The sequence below is a fragment of the Mytilus edulis genome, chromosome 3 (assembly GCF_963676685.1).
Source record: "Mytilus edulis chromosome 3, xbMytEdul2.2, whole genome shotgun sequence".
NCBI lineage: Eukaryota > Metazoa > Mollusca > Bivalvia > Mytilida > Mytilidae > Mytilus > Mytilus edulis.
This window is the reverse complement of record NC_092346.1, coordinates 44,466,528-44,487,383: the sequence shown is the minus strand read 5'-3', so window position 1 is coordinate 44,487,383 and position 20,856 is coordinate 44,466,528. Positions and strand designations below refer to the sequence as shown.

Genomic DNA, 20,856 nt, shown 5'->3' with positions numbered 1-20,856 from the left:
TTTCATTCAAAAGTCCCCCACTGGCGGCCATCTTGGATGACGGATCGGCTACAAAGTAACAACACTTGGTCAGCACCTCATAAGGAACATTCATGCCATGTTTGGTTTTATTCCATTCAGTGGTTCTCTAAAAGAAGTCATTTGTATGCATTTCCCATAGGGTCCTATGTTAAACTAAGTCTCCTGCTGGCGGCCATCTTGGATGATGGATCGGCTACAAAGTAACAACACTTGGTCAGCACCTCATAAGGAACATTCATGCTATGTTTGGTTTTATTCCATTCAGTAGTTCTCTAAAAGAAGTCATTTGTATGCATTTCCCATAGGGTCCTATGTTAAATTAAGTCCCCGCTGGCGGCCATCTTGGATAATGGATCGGCTACAAAGTAACAACACTTGGTCAGCACTCCATAAGGAACATTCATGCTATGTTTGGTTTCATTCCATTCAGTGGTTCTCTAAAAGAAGTCATTTGTATGCATTTCCCATAGGGTCCTATGTTAAACTAAGTCCCCTGCTGGCGGCCATCTTGGATGATGGATCGGCTACAAAGTAACAACACTTGGTCAGCACCTCATAAGGAACATTCATGCCATGTTTGGTTTCATTCCATTCAGTGGTTCTCTAAAAGAAGTCATTTGTATGCATTTCCCATAGGGTCCTATGTTAATCTAAGTCCCCCGCTGGCAGCCATCTTGGATGATGGATCGGCTACAAAGTAACAACACTTGGTCAGCACCCCATAAGGAACATTCATGCTATGTTTGGTTTTATTCCATTCAGTGGTTCTCTAAAAGAAGTCATTTGTATGCATTTCCCATAGGGTCCTATGTTAAACTAAGTCCCCTGCTGGCGGCCATCTTTGATGATGGATCGGCTACAAAGTAACAACACTTGGTCAGCACCACATAAGGAACATTCATGCCATGTTTGGTTTCATTCCATTCAGTGGTTTACTAGAAAAAGTCATTTGTATGCATTTCCAATAGGGTCCTATGTTAAACTAAGTCCCCGCTGGCAGCCATCTTGGATAATGGATCGGCTACAAAGTAACAACACTTGGTCAGCACTCCATAAGGAACATTCATGCTATGTTTGGTTTCATTCCATTTAGTGGTTCTCTAGAAGAAGTCATTTGTATGCATTTCCCATAGGGTCCTATGTTAAACTAAGTCCCCCGCTGGCGGCCATCTTGAATGATGGATCGGCTACAAAGTAACAACACTTGGTCAGCACCCCATAAGGATAATTCATGCTATGTTTGGTTTTATTCCATTCAGTGGTTCTCTAAAAGAAGTCATTTGTATGCATTTCCCATAGGGTCCTATGTTAAACTAAGTCCCCGGCTGGCGGCCATCTTGGATGATGGATCGGCTACAAAGTAACAACACTTGGTCAGCACCTCATAAGGAACATTCATGCCATGTTTGGTTCCATTCCATTCAGTGGTTCTCTAGAAGAAGTTCAAAATGTAAATTGTTAACGACGACGGACGACGACGGACGACGACGGACGACGGACGCCAAGTGGTGAGAAAAGCTCACTTGGCCCTTTGGGCCAGGTGAGCTAAAAATTGATATACCCAAACATGAAACCCTAATTCAGAAATGAATCACTGAAAATTGATTTGAAGATTTTAAAAAAAATCCCAATAACACATTCAAATAAAACAAACATTTGAAAAATACACTTATATTGCAAATTTGAAAGAATACATGGTTGAAGTGTACAGGTTAAAAATTAGTTTAGATATTTCTACACCCAAAATAGTATGGCCAAGGGATAAATAGTCAGTATCAAGTACATGTATCCTAAAATTTCAAAGGTGTAAGTACTTTAAAATGCATTTTAAACAACTTGATCCAGAATAACATACCAGTAATACTAGATAATAATGTAGTTGGTTAAGGAATGAGAATACAAGTGGAAATGGTCACCTTCCAAATGAAATCAGTATGAGCTTTTTGAAAAAACGTAAAATTAGAGGTTGTGCTTATGTGTGTCATGTTTACTTACACATTAATATGTGTATACAAAGATTCTGTGAGATGAATTATTACCGATATGTCTGAATAGTGAATGCATTAATCATGTTAATATAATGTGAGCTGTATGAACTGCAGATTGTTTAATGGATATCGAACTTCTTTTTGTGTGTTCTTATGTCATGATGTATCAATATACATATATGTGTGTAAGGACTTACTGATTCTGTATGAGATGTTTGATCTAATGAAGAAACCAGTTTTAGGAGATGTTGGACTGGCTGCAGTTCAAGATTTTTAATCAATGGAATCAAGATGTCATATACCTGTTTGCTGCAGTGCTTTAACTGTAAGATAAAAAAGGGGAATTCTTATACACTGGATAATATAACTGAACATGCAGCATTTTCAAATAAATAAGAACAGAATTGCCATGCAAAAATGTGTATGATAAATGATAAGTATAACCAGGAAGAAAGAAAATAAAAAAAAGAATATGAAAGAAAATAATGTCATCTATGTTATTTGGTCTCTTCTTGATAGTTATCTCATTAAAAATCATATTGCATGTTAATCTTATATTGCCAGTAAGTTTGTTTGTAATTTCTATATAAAACATGTATTTCTTACTAGAACCTATAAATCATTGAGAGAGACTACATACATTTGATTGCTGATCTAAATGTACGAAAAAACCCTATTCTTCTCTTGCCTATTAGCTTCAAAATTGAGAACTACACTTTCACAACCAATGTATACAACTTATAAGGTACTAACCTGACTTGCAGCCCATATACAATCAATGTGTTCATTGGTGATCTTATTTTCCATAGCTAGTAAATTTAAAATCATCTGACTTTGCTTGATCAGCTACAATAGAAAACAGATTTCTAAATATTCAGACATGGTATTTACATGTATGCTCCAATGAATAAATAATTATCTATTTTATTTTTCATTTCTAAGAAATGTTTATGCAAGAACTTTTGATTGCTAATTTCTTTTAAATGTTTGTTTATTTAGTGGGTTTTTTTTTCACTTTCAAGTTTCTGACTTCCAAAAATACCATTGTATTCGAAATTCGAAATTTTGATTTACAATGACTTCCATGAAATCTAGTACTCTACAATTCACTATACGTTTGACGATAAACATTATGCAATTAAACCTATTGTAAAATCACATCTATCTTAGTCTTTTAATAATAGGATCCATTTGTCAATCAACAATTTTTTTTCGTTTTAAAGTGTATTTATTTTACTTTAACTCGATTAAAAAAAGTCCATTTATTTCAATAGTATTTAAATGGACAGTCTGAATTATGAGTTAGCACTTATGTACTTACCTCTACATGTAGATTTGGTCCAAATATATGTTCTATTATCTTGTTGTCTATTAACCACTGGGCTAACTGGTGGCCAACTCTGAAAATAAACATTAAGCTTATAAATAGTAAGAGAAATATGAGCCAAGAAAACAGAATAAGATGCTAATATTCATTCCAAATATCAATCAACACTTTTAATTAAACTTTTAATGATAATGTGGATTTAGCAGACTTTTTAAAAAGGATTTTCTTAAATTACATAACATCATAAGCAAAAAGAAAAGCCATTTACAAATGTATATAAAAGTATTCAGAGCAGACAGCACTGCAGCTTCAATAATTATTCATTTATTTTACTTTTGTTCTTACCGTTCAGCATCCAATAACGTTTCATTATTGCAACTCTCATTATACAGGTTTATCTGACTCTAAAATCAAATCAAGGTAGTATTAGAATACATGACATCCAAAAGGTAGTTAAGGCATTCTAGAAAAGTCACTACTATTTTCATTAAAAAAAGGTTTTAGTTGATTTTTTTTTCAGATAGTTATCTAACCAACAAAAGACCAAATTCACATAGCAACAGAATCATTTACCATAATGTTGGTCTGTATGAACAATAAGGCTCTTAAAAATTTGTATTGTTCATGCAACCATTTTAATTGAGTTTTTAGTTAATGCAATACAAATCCATTAAAAATATCGCAAACATTTCAAAAAGTTTCAGTATATATGCCTTCATATGTAAGGGGTATCAATCCTTGATTTTGAATAAAAAAAACAATTATTAATTGGTTTAAAAAGTGTTAAATTTGCATGTTCCCAAGTCCAAAGTCACTAATATCCTAAGACCAACATATCTTACATTTATTTGTGCTATGCCTGCTAGTCGTATAGTTAATGTTGAACATGTGAAGTATTTGAACGCAAGGTCTAGTCCCTCTTTATCAAATGTAAAGTGTGTCTCTAAAGGCTCCTTCACTGCTGCCCACATTAAATCTGTCATGTTACGATTACCGGCTAATCTTAAATCCTGGTCTGACAACTTACACATGTACCTTGTAATAAAATACACATATTTTCAAGTTGTCTACAGTTATTATTTAATTAGTTAATTATTTACCATGAAATGTAAAGTTTATACAGTTAAAGTTTTCTAATCTATAATACAAGAAAATATTATATTTATTCGAATAACAATGCCATTTTCATATATTGATTTTTATTAGTATATTTTGTAAAATATGTTTATAGTTATATATATCTGAATAGTATGCGATTTGAAAAGCCTGTTGAATGTACTTTAAAAAATGTAAAAATCTTAGAGGTATAATAAGCTTTACCTTATAATCGTTGATCTCAGAGGAACAATACACTGCATGACTGTCTGTATATTCATCCACATTCTTAACTGTGAGAAAAAGAAAGATTTCAAAAAATTATTGATTGATTGATTGTTGGTTGCTTTACGCCGCATTAGCACAAAAAGGCTATATCGCGGCGAGAGCTAATTCGAATATTTTTACAATTTAAAGCATATTTTTAAAATAAGACAAAAAGTCCTTCAATATACTAAAATTCTAGACTAAAGCAAATTGATTATTTACAAATAAAAATCAATGAGTAAAATAACGTGATAAAAATTAAAAACGACTTAAATATAATAACATTTTTATATTCTATAATAAATTCAAATTCAAACCAGATGCTCCGCAGGGCGTAGCTTTATACGACCACAGAGGTTGAACCCTGAACGGTTGGGGCAAGTATGGACACAACATTCAAGCTGGATTCAGCTCTAAATTTGGATTGTGATTAAAAAGTTGACACAGCATAGGTTTCTGACACAGAATGAATGTGTTCTAATGAACTTAAAATTTTTGTTTTCTCTTAGAGCAATTCACTATGCTGTTGAATATTAATCCTCTCAAAAAAATGTTTGAAGAAATTTTCTTTTTTATTTATGAAATTTCAAATGAGAAAAATTGAACCCAATTTTTTTAATCACATCCCCCTTTCCCTTATTCCAAAACTAATCTCAATTAAAATTTCTAATGGAGTTTGCAACAATAACTACTCATTTAAATACATCTTAAAATATTAAGATGTAAAAAAACTGCTTGTTATCACTGAATGGTAAAGATTATTTTAATTTATCAGTTGGTAGTAAAAAGTGAATATACATTGTATATTGTATATAACAAAGATTTAAGTTGATTCTGGACAAAGAAAGATAACTCCAATTAAAAAAAAATCTTGCTATTGCACAATATTTTGCAATTAGATATTTCTTACTTACTATTCTGGACAAAGAAAGATAACTCTAATTAAAAAAAAATTTGCTATTTCACAATATTGTGCAATTAGATATTTCTTGCCATTGCGCAATACTGTGCAATTGAAAAGACTTGCTATTGCACAATACTTAATATAATAATTTTAGATCCTGATTTGGACCAACTTGAAAACTGGGCCCATAATAAAAAATCTAAGTACATTTTTGGATTCAGCATATCAAAGAACCCCAAGATTTCAATTTTGTTAAAATCAGACTAAGTTTAATTTTGAACCCTTTGGACTTTAGTGTAGACCAATTTGAAAACAGGACCAAAAATGAAAAATCTACATACACAGTTAGATTTGGTATATCAAAGAACCCCATTTATTCAATTTTTGATGAAATCAAACAAAGTTTAATTTTGGACCCCGATTTGGACCAACTTGAAAACTGGGCCAATAATCAAGAATCTAAGTACATTTTTAGATTCAGCATATCAAAGAACCTAACTGATTCATTTTTTGTCAAAATCAAACTAAGTTTAATTTTGGACCCTTTGGACCTTAATGTAGACCAATTTGAAAATGGGACCAAAAGTTAAGAATCTACATACACAGTCATGACAGTTAGATTCAGCATATCAAAGAACCCCAATTATTCAATTTTGATGAAATCAAACAAAGTTTAATTTTGGACCCTTTGGGCCCCTTATTCTGTTGGGACCAAAACTCCCAAAATCAATACCAACCTTCCTTTTATGGTCATAAACCTTGTGTTTAAATTTCATAGATTTCTATTTACTTATACTAACGTTATGGTGCGAAAACCAAGAAAAATGCTTATTTGGGTCCCTTTTTGGCCCCTAATTCCTAAACTGTTGGGACCTAAACTCCCAAAATCAATACCAACCTTCCTTTTGTAGTCATTAACATTGTGTTTAAATTTCATTGATTTCTATTTACTTAAACTAAAGTTATTGTGCGAAAACCAAGAATAATGCTTATTTGGGCCCTTTTTTGGCCCCTAATTCCTAAACTGTTGAAACCAAAACTCCCAAAATCAATCCCAACCGTTCTTTTGTGGTCATAAACCTTGTGTCAAAATTTCATAGATTTCTATTTACTTAAACTAAAGTTATAGTGCGAAAACCAAGAAAATGCTTATTTGGGCCCTTTTTGGCCCCTAATTCCTAAAATGTTGGGACCAAAACTCCCAAAATCAATACCAACCTTCCTTTTGTGGTCATAAACCTTGTGTTAAAATTTCATAGATTTCCATTCACTTTTACTAAAGTTAGAGTGCGAAAACTAAAAGTATTCGGACAACGACGACAACGACGACGACGACGCAGACGACGACCCCAACGTGATAGCAATATACGACGAAAAATTTTTCAAATTTTGCGGTCGTATAAAAATTAAGTATATGTTAAAGTGACTAAGTCGAGTATAAAATTATAAAAAATTACAATTCATCATTAGCATGATTAGAAACAACATCAAAATTGAAACTCTGGATCGGCACTTTTGTTTGATGTAAAATACAAATAAATGTCAAAAGTCTTTTACCTTTTATTCTCAACACTATTAAGTTTTTTTACATATGTTTTCCATTTAACATAAAGCCAAGGTGTACAAGTACTGTTGAGTTGTATTTCTAAGGACATTTTCTTTTTGTGGGTATCAGTTTTTCCTGATCTGAACTAACCTATTGGTAATTTCATTTGTATTTTCTTTTAGAATGCAACCATTTATAAACATTTAACTATTATTCAAACATGCTATGTATTAAAACTATTATACCATAAATAATGAATATCCATGCAAAATATTTGTTTAAACACGCTGCATTTGTTTGCACCTGTCCTAAGTCAGGAATCTGATGTTCAGTAGTTGTCGTTTGTTGACATGGTTCATAAGTGTTTCTCTTTTCTTGTTTTTTATAGATAAGCTCATTGTTTTTCCCGTTTGAATGGTTTTACACTAGTAATTTTTGGGGCTGTTTATAGCTTGCTATGCAGAGTGAGCCAAGGCTCTGTGTTGAAGACCGTACTTTTACCTATAATGGTTTTCTTTTATAAATTGTAACTTGGATGGAGAGTTGTCTCATAGGCAGTCACACCACATCTTCCTATATTTATAAAATATTTTGTTTGCTTTTGAATCTAATACTTACATTAGCTATTAATGTTATCAGTATGTGAGCTACAGTAAAGGATAAAGTTTCAGGGGTTGCCTTGTCAAAGCACTGCTTGAGACCTGCAATGCCATTGCTGTCTATGAAGTAACACAAGTTTCTAAGCAGATATATTGGTACTTCTGGGTCCTGTAATAATATTATTGATGATTATTTTAGTGACAGAATTCAAGATTTGTTGTTAAACAACTTTCCTTAATAAATTCATTGCCACTGGATATTAAGCCAACAATAAATCAATGAATACACACTTCTGAAAAATGTAAAGAATGGGTGGTTTCTTCATATGATTTTTTCTATCTTTCATTGAGTTTCTTTTAGTCCGTAAGTAAAAGACCCATTAGCATCAAAGCATTAAACTTTTTTGCAAATGTCTTTTCTTCTTAATGTTCGGTACTTGAATTGACTGAATTATTCTGTTGCTCCTCACAAGTCCCCCATCAACAAATTAATGTCCTTCTAGAGAACTCCTTTACTTCCCTTGAAACATACTTCAAAATTTCCAATTATGTTTTTTTTTGTTACTCTAGTAAATACTTATGAAACTTTCAAGATCTCCATAAAATATTTTCTGAATGCTTCCAAAAGAAAAGAGAAAGGAACAAGTGATTTAAAGATAATTGTTTAGTATTTGAAAAGTTTAAGTTATAATATCTTTGAGTTGTAGTGAATATATGCGGAGATATAACAGTTAAAAGATAGTATTATTAGTTAAATAAGTCACAAAATCAGTTTTTTTACACATGCAAGTGTCACACAAGTAGAAGGACCATTTCCTGTGACTTCATAAATGCATTTATTGCGAGTCAATTAGAAGCATAAATTTCAGTAAAATATTCAGCCAAATAAGGTCCTTATAACACCCTGTCCTTAGTATTGAATTGTGAGAGTTGATATTTCAATCAAAATTGCATGATAATATTGATAAGGAAAATAATCTAATAATAATAATCCGCAATCAGGGTAAAATAAACATCATGAAAACAAAACAAAATCTCAATTCTAATGGCAATTTGAATTATTAAGAAAAAAATGTGAATACTATACAGAAATTTTACAGTAGTTTGGGACCTTGCCCTTGGTGGTCTTACTTACAGAAATCTCACAGTAGTTATTCAACGCACTGGTTTCCTGCTGTGACAACTCCTGAAATACCCATTAAAATAAATAATAAAGCAAAATGCACAAAGTGAAAATAACATGTACTACATGTATATGACTAGAAATTCTAAATAATTGGTATTGATATTTGATATCTTGCAAATATAGTAGGTCTCTTTCATGATTTAAAAATATTAGGAGTGAAAAAAATCTAAGCAGAAATCACTACTTTTAAGTATCAAAAAGATCATTTAAGCCAAACAACTCATCAGGGAAAGCTGGAGACAGAAAGGAATAGTTAGAGACAGATTTTCAGGAAGAAAACAAATCATTCCATCAAATATACTTGTCAAATGATATAATCAAAGAGCTGAAGAGCTCTGAGGGAAAAGACGGCCATTGTTTCAATTTTAGGGGGGTATCTTTTGATAGTCTTCATACAAAGAATGAGCAAAAGAACAGCTAGAACATATAGAAAGGCTAACAATAATGAAACTAATTGTTGTTTATTGTTATTTCATTTCCTTAGTCAAGAATTCATCATAGAGACAATTTGGACCAATGAGATCTGCACCTTCTTAATCAAAACATTTGATTAAAGTTGGGAGTTAATTATCTAAAATTCACTTGAATTTAACAACTACTACAATATATTTTAGAATTTTAATTGTGTACAACTGAACGGAAGGCTAAGACCATTCTCAATTTTTTGTGACAGTATTCTCAAGAAAGTGAGGACTGAAAAAGCTATTCAGTTTTAATTTTCCATTGATAAAGTTCCCAGTTACAACTCTCATCACAGGGATACATGTACTTATAAAATCAAATATGATTGATATAAGCTGTGTGAAGTTTGTTTCCAGATCCCACATTTTGATATATCTGTAAAATTCATGAATACTACAAAAAGCAATATTTAAAAAAAAATGAAAAAAATAATGACCACTACAATAATTATGTTGGTACGCAAAATTATTTTTTTTAATTATGACTACTTATCATATATATACTAAATGTGACATTTTTAGTGTTCAGATACATTAACTTTCATTTTAGTGGGTAATTACTCATCAATTGAGGTGCTCCTAAATTGGAGAAAGATTCTAAAAACATAACTTTACAGAAAGAATGAAAACTGCAGTTACTCTCCCCAATCTCAATAGGTATAAACTACAAAAAGCAACATTTAATTTTTTTAATTTTTTTTTACCATTTCAATAATTATGTTGGTACACAAATTTTTTTTTATATAGAAGACAACTTATCATATACTAAATGTCACATTTTAAGTGTTCAGAAACATTTACTTTGATTTTAGTGTATAATAGACCACTTTCGAGTTCATCCGTCACCGGCAAAAACTCGTCAATTATGCACGCCTTTATGACGTCATTTACCAGATAGAGGGGGTCGCCTGTATCCCTGCACTATTTACATTCATCAAGCTTCTTAGTGATCGTCTTTGTGCAGGATAAACTAGAAATAATGGTTGCTCTGTAGGTACTTACTGACAATTCCCTAATGACAGCAGTGTTGATTGTCAATTTTGAGAATTCAATTTGCCGAATAATTCGTATAATATAGAATTATAGTTTTCCAACCACTCGCTCAACATTGGAAGGGAAGTGACGACGCCCCAAAACGCACAAATGACGGTGATAAAAGCGTGTATAATTGACGAGTTTTTTCCGGTGACGGATGAACTCGAAAGTGGTCTATTACTCATCAATGGAGGTGCTCTGAATTGGAGGAAGATTCTAAAAACAGAACTTTACAGAAACAATGAAAACTGTCGTTTCTCTCCCCAATCTCATGTATCCCCATTGACATTGTTTACCGCAAAAGTTGACCTACAAATTGTCTGATTATAGCCTCAGATTAAAGCATTGCATGTTGGTGTGTGAATGATCTACACTGCAGCAAACATCATTAGGTTTACATTTAACAAATACGGATTTTAAATTAGTAAACAAATACTGTGAATGATTTTTATAATGAATAAAGGATATCCCTGTGTGGCATTCCAACAATGACGTCACTAGGTTAGATATACTTAGAATATTTCGTAATACTGATTTTTCCGGACTGTAAAAGAAATGTATATAGTGTAAGGGAAAGCTCAATATACGATAATTTCACGAGAAACAGAAGGGAAATGTGTAAAAAATGTATTTAAAGTCAATCTGTTCTCCTTGTCATCAATTTCAGTATGACATTTTGAGGGGGTTTCCAAACTATCAAAACAAAATGATTGACGTGAGGGAATGATACTCTGGCCAACCCCATTAGGGAATTGACGGCTTGAAGCCGTCTTTCCCCCAAAAAAATAATTAAACTCTGTCACTGGCTGTCAGATGGTGTAAAAGCCAGGCCACTTGAAAACATGCATAACAAGAATGTGTTCCCAGTACACGGATGCCACATCCACACTATCATTTTCTATGTTCAGTGGACCGTGAAAATGGTGTGAAAACTTTAATTTGGCATTAAAATTAGAAAGATCATATCATAGGGAACATGTGTACTAAGTTTCAAGTTGATTGAACTTCAACTTCATCAAAAATACATTGTATTGATGACAACACGCAGGTTCAGTAAAATTAGTATTTGGGATCATCAAATCCAAAATAAAAGATGTTAACTTTTCAAATATGTAACTGTTTGTCCTAACTATATATTCTAGCCCAACACTTGCAGGGGCTGATCCAGACATTTTTAAAAGGAGTGGTTTCAAACCAAGTATAAAGGGGGATCCAACTATATGTCCCCATTGATCCAAATGCATTGCTCGTCAAAATAAAAGGGGGGTTCCAACCCTTCGAACCACCCCTCTGGATCTGCCACTGACTTGTAACTTTTAAATAAGCAATTTGAAATTTCCCACAACAATTGCACAATGTTGTTGACAATGATACCGACTATCAGCCATAGAATTGACAGCAGACATTATCCAATCAAAAATAATGTTATAAGATGCATAATATTGAATTACCTCCAGAGACGCATGAACCATATGCTTATATGCCATGTAAGATGGAAAGTTCATCAGGAATACTTTGGTTACAAATGTAAGTAATTTTTCCTTCTCCTCCGTTGTCCATTTCTCAGGTTCTTCATTGTCATCTTCCTCTTCTGTTTGCATTTTTTCATCCTTCTGTTCTTCTTCTTTGTCATCCTTTTTTTTGTCTTTATCATGATTGTCAGGTAAAGTTTGAATGGCTCTAATTGCGACACTCAGGATTACTTGAACCATGTTGTTTAACTTCTCAAAGTTTTTCAGTGTTTTGAAACAACACATACATTGCCTGTAAAGAACAATTTCATATTTAACTTCTATCAATAAACTTCATAATTTTTGCAAGGTACAGTTTCCCTCAATTTATTATATAATTTTTGCAAAAAACTCAAAAGGATGATCCCCGATAAATTAAACCAGCCCTTCAGCCGAGAGAATATTTCTGAAGACTGCAGTAACAATATTTCAAACCCTGATGAGTTTCCCGTTCTTTTCAGATGTATATTATATGCAACTACATGTAGTACTAAATAAAAAACTAAAATCTATCATTTTCACAAGAAAACCAATCTAATTAAAATTAAATCTCTCACTCGCTCATTTTTTATGCTTGGTCGCTGCGTGGGCTCCCACACAGCGACCAAGCATAAAAATAAACAGCTGCGCCATGAGCGCATGATAGGCCCGAGGTCTTGTGTGGAAGTTTTATGCAATAATTATAAATAGTTTCTGAGAAAGTTTAAAGCAATAACCATATATTGTTTTTGAGACACGGCCGGACATGTGAAACCCCCAACCCTGTTTTTTTTTTTACAAAAAACTAAATATCACTAAAATAAAATTTTGAATCAAAACCAAAAAGTATACAGATCTTTAGATTAATATAACAAAGAAGTGTGTAAAGTTTTAAGCAATAATCATAAATTATTTTTGAGATACGGCGCGACATGTAAAAAAAACCTCCCCTGTTTAACGAAATACTCAATAACTCCAAAATAAAGTTTTGAATCATCACCAAAAAGTATACAGATCTTCAGATTAATACAACAAAGACATGTGTAAAGTTTTAAGCAATAATCATAAATCGTTTTTGAGATATGGTGCAACATGTAAAAAAAAACCTCCCCCTTTTATACAAAATACTCAATAACTCAAAAATAAAATTTTGAATCATCACCATAAAGTATACAGATATTAAGATTAATATAACTAAGAAGTGTTTAAAGTTTTAAGCCATAATCAAGAATCGTTTTTGAGATACGGTGCGACATGTGAAAAAAAACACACCCCTGTTTTAGTTACAAAGTGCCGCAACTCAAAAAGTTTTAATCTTATTTTCACCAAAAAGTATACAGATCATTTGATCATCATAAGAAACAACTATGTTAAGTTTTATGAAATTTGGATAAGTCGTTCTCAAGTTACGGTGCAACATGTTTACCCTGGACGGACAGACGGATGGACGGACACCGGACATTTGTATACCATAATACGTCCCGTCAAAATTTTGACAAGAAAACATATCATAAATATTTTAACAAGATTCTAGAATTTTTAAACTTTAAATATGTTTTTTTGGGTTGCTGACTAACTGACATATACCCCACATCACTGTTTCTTTGTCTAAAGTACACATGTACCTACAATTTGTCATTATTTCAAGAAGAAATATACATTTTCGTAAAATTCAATAATAGAATATAAAATACAAACTTTTGAGGCCACAGGTGGACATAAGTTACAAAAGAAAATATTTCATTTTTGTTCAGCTGACATCCACTGACTTGACTTCTTTCTTCATCTGAAAAGAAAGAAAAATAATACACATATGAATAATATTTAAATCTAGTTTATAAGCCCCCTGATTAAGTGCTGCTTAACATCTTGTGGTAAATATATCATGCATATTTAGGAGGATGACATGTAATAAATGATGTAAAGACATAATAAGTATACATGACGATGTAATGTAAATCCAGAATTTATTGCATGTATCTATTATAGCAATTTTTGTCATTTTAAGACTGAATGCGATTTTAATTTTTGCAAGATAGAGAAAAATTCTGTTTAATTCATATAACAAATTTCAAAATATGAGTATAAATTATTGCGATTATAACCCTAGGCCAAAAAAAAACAAAAGGCTCTCAAGAGCCTGAATCGCTCACCTGGTAAACAATGCCTTCGGCCATGTTTTTTGACGAAATAGAAAATAAAACACAAACTTTAGTTTATACACCCTACTGATCATTCAAATGAAGTTTGGTTGAATTTGGTTGAGTAGTTTTAGAGGAGAAGATTTTTTAAAGTTAGCAAATATGATGAACAAATTGTGAAAAATTGTCATTAAAGGACAATAACCCCTTAAGGGGTCAATTCACAATTTTGGTCATATTAACTTATTTGTAGATCTTACTTTGCTGATCATTTTTGCTGTTTACAGTTTATCTTTATCTATAATAATATTCAAGATAATGACCAAAAACTGCAAAATTTCCTTAAAATTACCAATTAAGTGGCAGCAACCCAACAATGGGTTGTTTGATTCATCTGAAAATTTCAGGGCTGATAGATCTTGACCTAATGAACATTTTTACCCCCATGTCAGATTTGCTTTAAATGCTTAGGTTTTGAGATATAAGCCAAAAACTGCATTTGACCCCTATGTTTTATTTAAGTAACGGCGGCCATGTTTTTTGACGGATCAAAAATCGAATCACAAACTTTGTGCAGGATAATCTAAGGAACAATCATGCTAAGTTTTATCCAAATCCATTCAGTAGTTTCACGACGACGACAAACGACGACGGACGCCAAGTGATGAGAAAAGCTCACATTTCCTTTTAGGAAAGGTGAGCTAAAAACTGCAAAATTTCCTTAAAATTACCATATCAGGGGCAGCAACCTAGCAACGTGTCGTCAGATCCATCTGAATATTTCAGGGCAGATAGATTTTGACCTGATAAACAATTCAACCACAGTCAGATTTGATCTTAATGCTTTGGTTTTTGAGATTTTGCCCCTATATTCTACTTTTAGCCGTGGCAGCCATCTTGTTTGGATGGCCGGGTCACCGGACACATTTTTTAAACTAGATACCCAAAAGATGATTGTGGCCAAATTTGGATTAATTTGGCCCAGTAGTTTCAGAGGAGAAGATTTTTGTAAAAGATTACTAAGATTTATGAAAAAATGGTTAAAAATTGACTATAAAGGGCAATAACTCCTAAAGGGGTCAACTGACCATTTCGGTCATGTTGACTTACTTATTTGTAAATTTAACTTTGCTGAACATTATTGCTGTTTACAGTTTATCTCTATCTATAATAAAATTCAAGATAATAACCAAAACAGCAATATTTCCTTAAAATTACCAATTCAGGGGCAGCAACCCAACAATGGGTTGTCCAATTCATCTGAAAATTTCAGGGCAGATAGATCCTGACCTGATTAACAATTTGACCCCCATGTCAGATTTGCTCTAAATGCTTTGGTTTTTGAGTTATAAGCCAAAAACTGCATTTTACCCCTATGTTCTATTTTTAGCCATGGCGGCCATTTTGGTTGGTTGGCCAGGTCACCGGACACAATTTTCAAACTAAATACCCCAATGATGGTTGTGGCCAAGTTAAGTTCAATTTGGCCCTGTAGTTTCAGAGGAGAAGATTTTTGTAAAAGATAACTAAGATTTATGAAAAATGGTTAAAAATTTACTATAAAGGGCAATAACTCCTAAAGGGGTCAACTGACCATTTCAGTCATGTTGACTTATTTTTAGGTCTTACTTTGCTGAACATTTTTGCTGTTTACAGTTTATCTCTACCTATAATGATATTCATGATAATAACCAAAACCAGCAAAATTTCCTTAAAATTTCCAATTCAGGGGCAGCAACCCAACAACCCGATTCATCTGAAAATTTCAGGGCAGATAGATCTTGACCTGATAATCAATTTTACCCTTTGTCAGATTTGCTCTAAATGCTTCGGTTTTTGAGTTATAAGCCAAAAACTGAATTTGACCCCTATGTTCTATTTTTAGCAATGGCGACCATGTTAGTTGATAGATCAAAACTTTGGATACAATTTATAAACTAGATACCCTAAGGAAAATTCAGTTAAAGTTTGGAAGTATTTGGCCTAGTAGTTTCAGAGGAGAAGATTCTTGAAATAGTTTACGACGACAGATGACGGACGCCAAGTGATGGCATAAGCTCACTTGGCCCTTCGGGCCATGTGAGCTAAAAAGTATGTGTGGTTCCAGTTACATCTGAAAAAAAGTTAGGGTAGGTACATGTGTAGGTAGGGATTTTTTTTTATTTTATTTTTTTTTACATTGAGTCTATCTATGGGAGCAACATTCTGACTTTAACAGTGCTTAATGAAAAATGACAATAAAATCTTTAGGGTAGGCTATTTTTAAGCCGAAAAAGTAGGGACGGTAGGGTTACTGGAACCACACATATATTTTTATTCGACCCTATCACATTTTTGGCATTATGTAAACATTGCAAAAATTTCTAAATTTACAGTAATTAAAACCCTTTAATTTTCTTCACAATCTCCTGAATTTAATCCATCCCTGCCTCATTGGTTGTTGCAGCTTATTCACCATCAGTGAAGGAGGTTGTTCCCAAATCAGACTATAAAATTGGTGTTTGCTGATTTTAAATTAATAAGCACTCTGCATGGGCCGGTGATATGTCTTGTAAACTACAAAATCTCGCTATGAGACTGAGAATGACAGTGTAGTTTAAAGCAGGGTTAATATTCATATGGCATTAATGTGCATTCAATTTACTGCTTCCATTCAACAGCCAACCCTTTTCATATTTTTTATTAACTTTAAACTTATTGAAAATAGCAGGTGGGATTTCAACAAGGTGAGGTTTTTTAAATTTGTAAGTTTACATAAATATTAAACTGTAAAGTAAAACAACAAGTTCTGTTTGTATCATCAATAAAGCAATCATTTATTTTTTATCTTGAATTTGATCTATTTTACATCTGAAGTCGATTTTTCACTTGTCCAATGACTTGTCCCATTGGACAAGTAGTAGAGTGAATTTACATGCCTGACGCCTGTATCATTTTACTTGTCCCTGAAAATGGGACAAACGGTAATTTAGAGCCCTGTCTTTTTCTTACCATTGATATTTATTTTGAATTATTATATTGATAGTCCTAAATATAAATATTTACAACTATCACATAAACTTAACATGATCCAAGAAAATGAGGTCAAGGTCATAAAACCGGTCAAGTTCAAATGAACAATGCCAGGCAGATATGTATAGATTACAATCCTTCCACAAACCAAATATAGTAGACCTATTGCATATAGTAATAGAAAATAAAAGAGGATGCCCCCACCCTGCATATCATATAAGGTTATAGAGATCTAACTGTAGAACAGCAAAAGCGACTCTACCCAAGTTTTAACTTTATACTGCTGATACATTGTACATGTAAAATAAGCCAACTTAAAGTGTTGCATTGATCTAAATGGCAATGCACTTGTATTTTTTTCTTTATCTCATCAATCCAGAATAGTTCATCTTTGAGACATAATTTACAGAATAATTGTTTGATGATCATGACAGTTCAATCATACTTAAACTGTGTTAGTGCTCTCATTTAAAAACAAGATTGACCAAAATACATAAGAGGAAGCAGGACAAATCGCCCAACTGGCAAATCGCCCAACAGCCAATCAGATTCAATAGCGTCATCCGGCATTCAAAGCATTTGAACTGGTTTGTACTGGGTTGAGTTCAATATCTATGTAGTAGCTAGTCTATAGCTACACGTTCAATAGTCAAAATCTATGTAGCACTACGTAGCAGCTACGATACTGAATACGGCCCAGGTCTAGGGTTGCGTTTAAAATCGTAGCAGCTACTTAGGGCTATGCAGAATTATGACTATTGAACATGTAGCTAGCCTAGCTGCTGCATAGATATTGATAGCAGCTAGGCTAGCTACTTGTTCAGTAGACAAAAATCTATGTAGCACTACGTAGCCACTACGATATTGAACGCAACCCTGTTGTAGTTACATGTTTTAAAAATAGAACAAATAACTCAAGGTGGCCAGGTATCATCTATTGATCGCAATATCTCACATTTTCAATATCGATTTCTCAGTACAGGGGGTATTGTACATTGCTTCTGTCGAGATTTTCAATTAACGGTACCGGCTATTATGTATTATTTCAAAATATTTTAGAACGGGCACCCCAGGAACTTCGTCAGTTTCAAAGCAAAAATCGGTTTGAAGGGGGTACTAATGTGGCTGAAAATTCATCCAGAAAAAAATATAAAATACGATAGAGAAAAGCGGAAAAGAACATATCTAGTGACATGGACAGAAAGATTCCCCTGGGCAAGGTCGGCTGTGGCGCCAGAATGAAAAATCTGAGACCATGTTCTGCGAATATTGCAAGTGTTTTCCCGAGCACGCCAATAAAAGGTCTCCCTTGTATGTGTGGACAACAAATATAATAATTAAACCACTTGTTTCACACGATTAAACCAATAGTACTACAACGGATAAAAATGAACTAGTTTAATACAGTGTATAATGTCCCCTTCAAAACATGACACCCACCCTGTATTATGCAGCAAACTCTGATTTGTAAGGCATACATGGGCTAGCAGGTCAGATTTGATGGGCTAGCAGTTCTTCGAACACGGTTAGTAAAATCCTGCTGCCAATAAGTCCTGGGCTAGTTAGCTGTAACAACATTTTTTAACCCCTGGCATTTCCAAAGTTTATGAGAAAAAAAAGAACTACAAAAACATGTTTATCTAAGGCCCAAAAAAACATATGTTTGTTTAGGGTTACATCATCAAAATAAATAGGGTAGGTACAATGTAGGTCAGTATTTCCATTGTATTATTTTTTTCCATTTTATTTTCTGCGGTCCGTCATGCTGTGGTCTGAGTTGTCCATGGGCCTCGTTTACCCGTATTTTTTAAAGATTGGATTATTTCCCTTTGTTATTGATTGGAAAAAAATGGCAGCAAAATGTTTATTTTATCACACGAGTTACAAATTTCCTTAAAACAGCTATCATATTCATGACTATGAAAATTGGGATGTATCAGGCAACACTATCTTCACTTTTAACACAAGTTCAGTTTATTTTTCAATTTACAACAGAAATAAAATGGCTTAGGGCCTGCGCTCAAAATAGGGTTGGTCGGGTAACTGTAAACAGACATATATTTTTTTTTTTGCCTAAGGTTTTCATAGGTATTGATTTTATTTATAAGTGGGACAGGAACATAGATACACAACAAACAGGATTGCATCTTTTTTCATAAGAGGGGTGAGTTGGCATTACTTAATTCATAGTGGTTTATCTATTTGTCATGAGTTTGGCAAGTTGGCAGCTTATTTCAAAGGGATTTTATCATTTTAACCCTTTTCATGAATGGGACAGGTAATCCAACCTATTTTCAATGTGATTTTACCCTTTTTCATAAGTGGGGAGAGTTGGTAACAATAGTGGGGTGATTCTAATAGAATGTGGGGCGATTAGGTGTGGGGCGGATTTGCCAATGGTGACGATCCATGTAGCTACAAAACATGCACATACATCTGTATATCATACAAGTGAGAGGTTTAGCTAGCTATAAAACCAGGTTCAATCCACCATTTTCTACATAAGAAAATGCCGGTACCAAGTCAGGAATATGACAGTTGTTATCCATTCGTTTGATGTGTTTGAACTTTTGATTTTGCCATTTGATTGGGACTTTCCTGTTTGAAATTTCCTTGGAGTTCAGTATTTTTGTGATTTTACTTTATACAATTTTACTTCAACATGTTCAATAAAAAAACAGATCACAGTCCAAGATGATGGAGCTTTGGGACAGCTATATATAGAAGCCAGCAAATTACAGTTACCCAACTGATGACATTTGTTGCACTTATCATTGTGCCATCCGTTGCCCAGCAAAATGAAATATGTGAAATACTGAAAGACTATTGAACAATTATTTATGAACTGTTAGGATGAACATATATGTTATTGAAAATGTTCTTTTTTTTTTGAAAAAGGAATTGCTGTTTTTTGCCATGCACTGTAGGTTGATTTACACAAATACAGTGATATACGGACATATACATTATAAAAAAGTTGGAACAAATTGTTAAGTCTGATTTAATAATGAACTTAATCAGGTGGAACACATTGTTAAGTCTGTTTAATAATGAAATAAATCAGTTGGAATGAATTGACAATTGACTTGGTACGAATTGTCTAAATCTGGAACGAACTGGCTTGGAACGAATCGGACTTGGAACGCATTGACTAGCATTCCTAAGTACAAATGTTTTATTGTAGGATACTTTATCTTTAAAGATGAAAAATGAACATTTAGACAGCAGCACCCCAAGTCATAACATTATGATAACATAAACAACTGTATTCTATTGTATATCAAACATGTCAAAATCTTAGACATGCTGAATTTTTACAGCCATACACTGACATGACTGATACAGGACAGCTTCATTTGGTATCGATGCTAAATTCAAAAGAAATTGGCAATGTGCATTTCAAAATGATGGTATATTCTTTTGTTTAAATTGTTGTCTTCTACACTATTTAGTGATAGTCACTAATACTCATTTATTTTGCTGTATATGTACATAAATGTTATAGAATGTTTTGGTCAGTGGAGAGAAAATTCGCATGGGGAATACGGACAAAGGAAAATACTTACAATTGTCAAGTAAAAATACCATATCACTACAAAGGTCGCACATGTTGGCAGTTATTTCGCAGATGGCGTCAATATTGGAAGCAAATAAAGTAGTTTTCTCTAATAAATAACTTCACATGTTGAATTGTCGGCATTTTACAATTTGCTAGTGTCCCGCCATATTGTTTTGGAGTTTATGCAGACTTCCGGTAACGTTGGTCATGTTCCTTGCTAAAATT

The 20,856-nt window shown here is 33.0% G+C and overlaps 1 protein-coding gene across 2 annotated transcripts in view; it reads right to left on the bottom strand.

Moving 5' to 3' along the window:
- The window catches only part of LOC139514272 (ubiquitin carboxyl-terminal hydrolase 34-like), a 79,748-nt gene extending 58,892 nt beyond the window's left edge, over nt 1–20,856 (bottom strand). Inside the window, exons 1-11 of one of the 2 annotated variants that reach the window (XM_071303279.1) lie at nt 20,639–20,856; nt 13,618–13,705; nt 11,881–12,193; nt 8,883–8,933; nt 7,767–7,916; nt 4,657–4,724; nt 4,179–4,371; nt 3,682–3,740; nt 3,331–3,409; nt 2,763–2,855; nt 2,207–2,332 (exon numbers count right to left, since the gene is read on the bottom strand). In XM_071303279.1, the coding sequence (XP_071159380.1) occupies nt 2,207–2,332; nt 2,763–2,855; nt 3,331–3,409; nt 3,682–3,740; nt 4,179–4,371; nt 4,657–4,724; nt 7,767–7,916; nt 8,883–8,933; nt 11,881–12,193; nt 13,618–13,705; nt 20,639–20,681 (1,263 nt within the window). In that variant the 5' untranslated portion in view covers nt 20,682–20,856. The remainder of the gene's footprint in view (nt 1–2,206; nt 2,333–2,762; nt 2,856–3,330; nt 3,410–3,681; nt 3,741–4,178; nt 4,372–4,656; nt 4,725–7,766; nt 7,917–8,882; nt 8,934–11,880; nt 12,194–13,617; nt 13,706–20,638) is intronic. The other variant, XM_071303278.1, reaches the window with a different exon arrangement.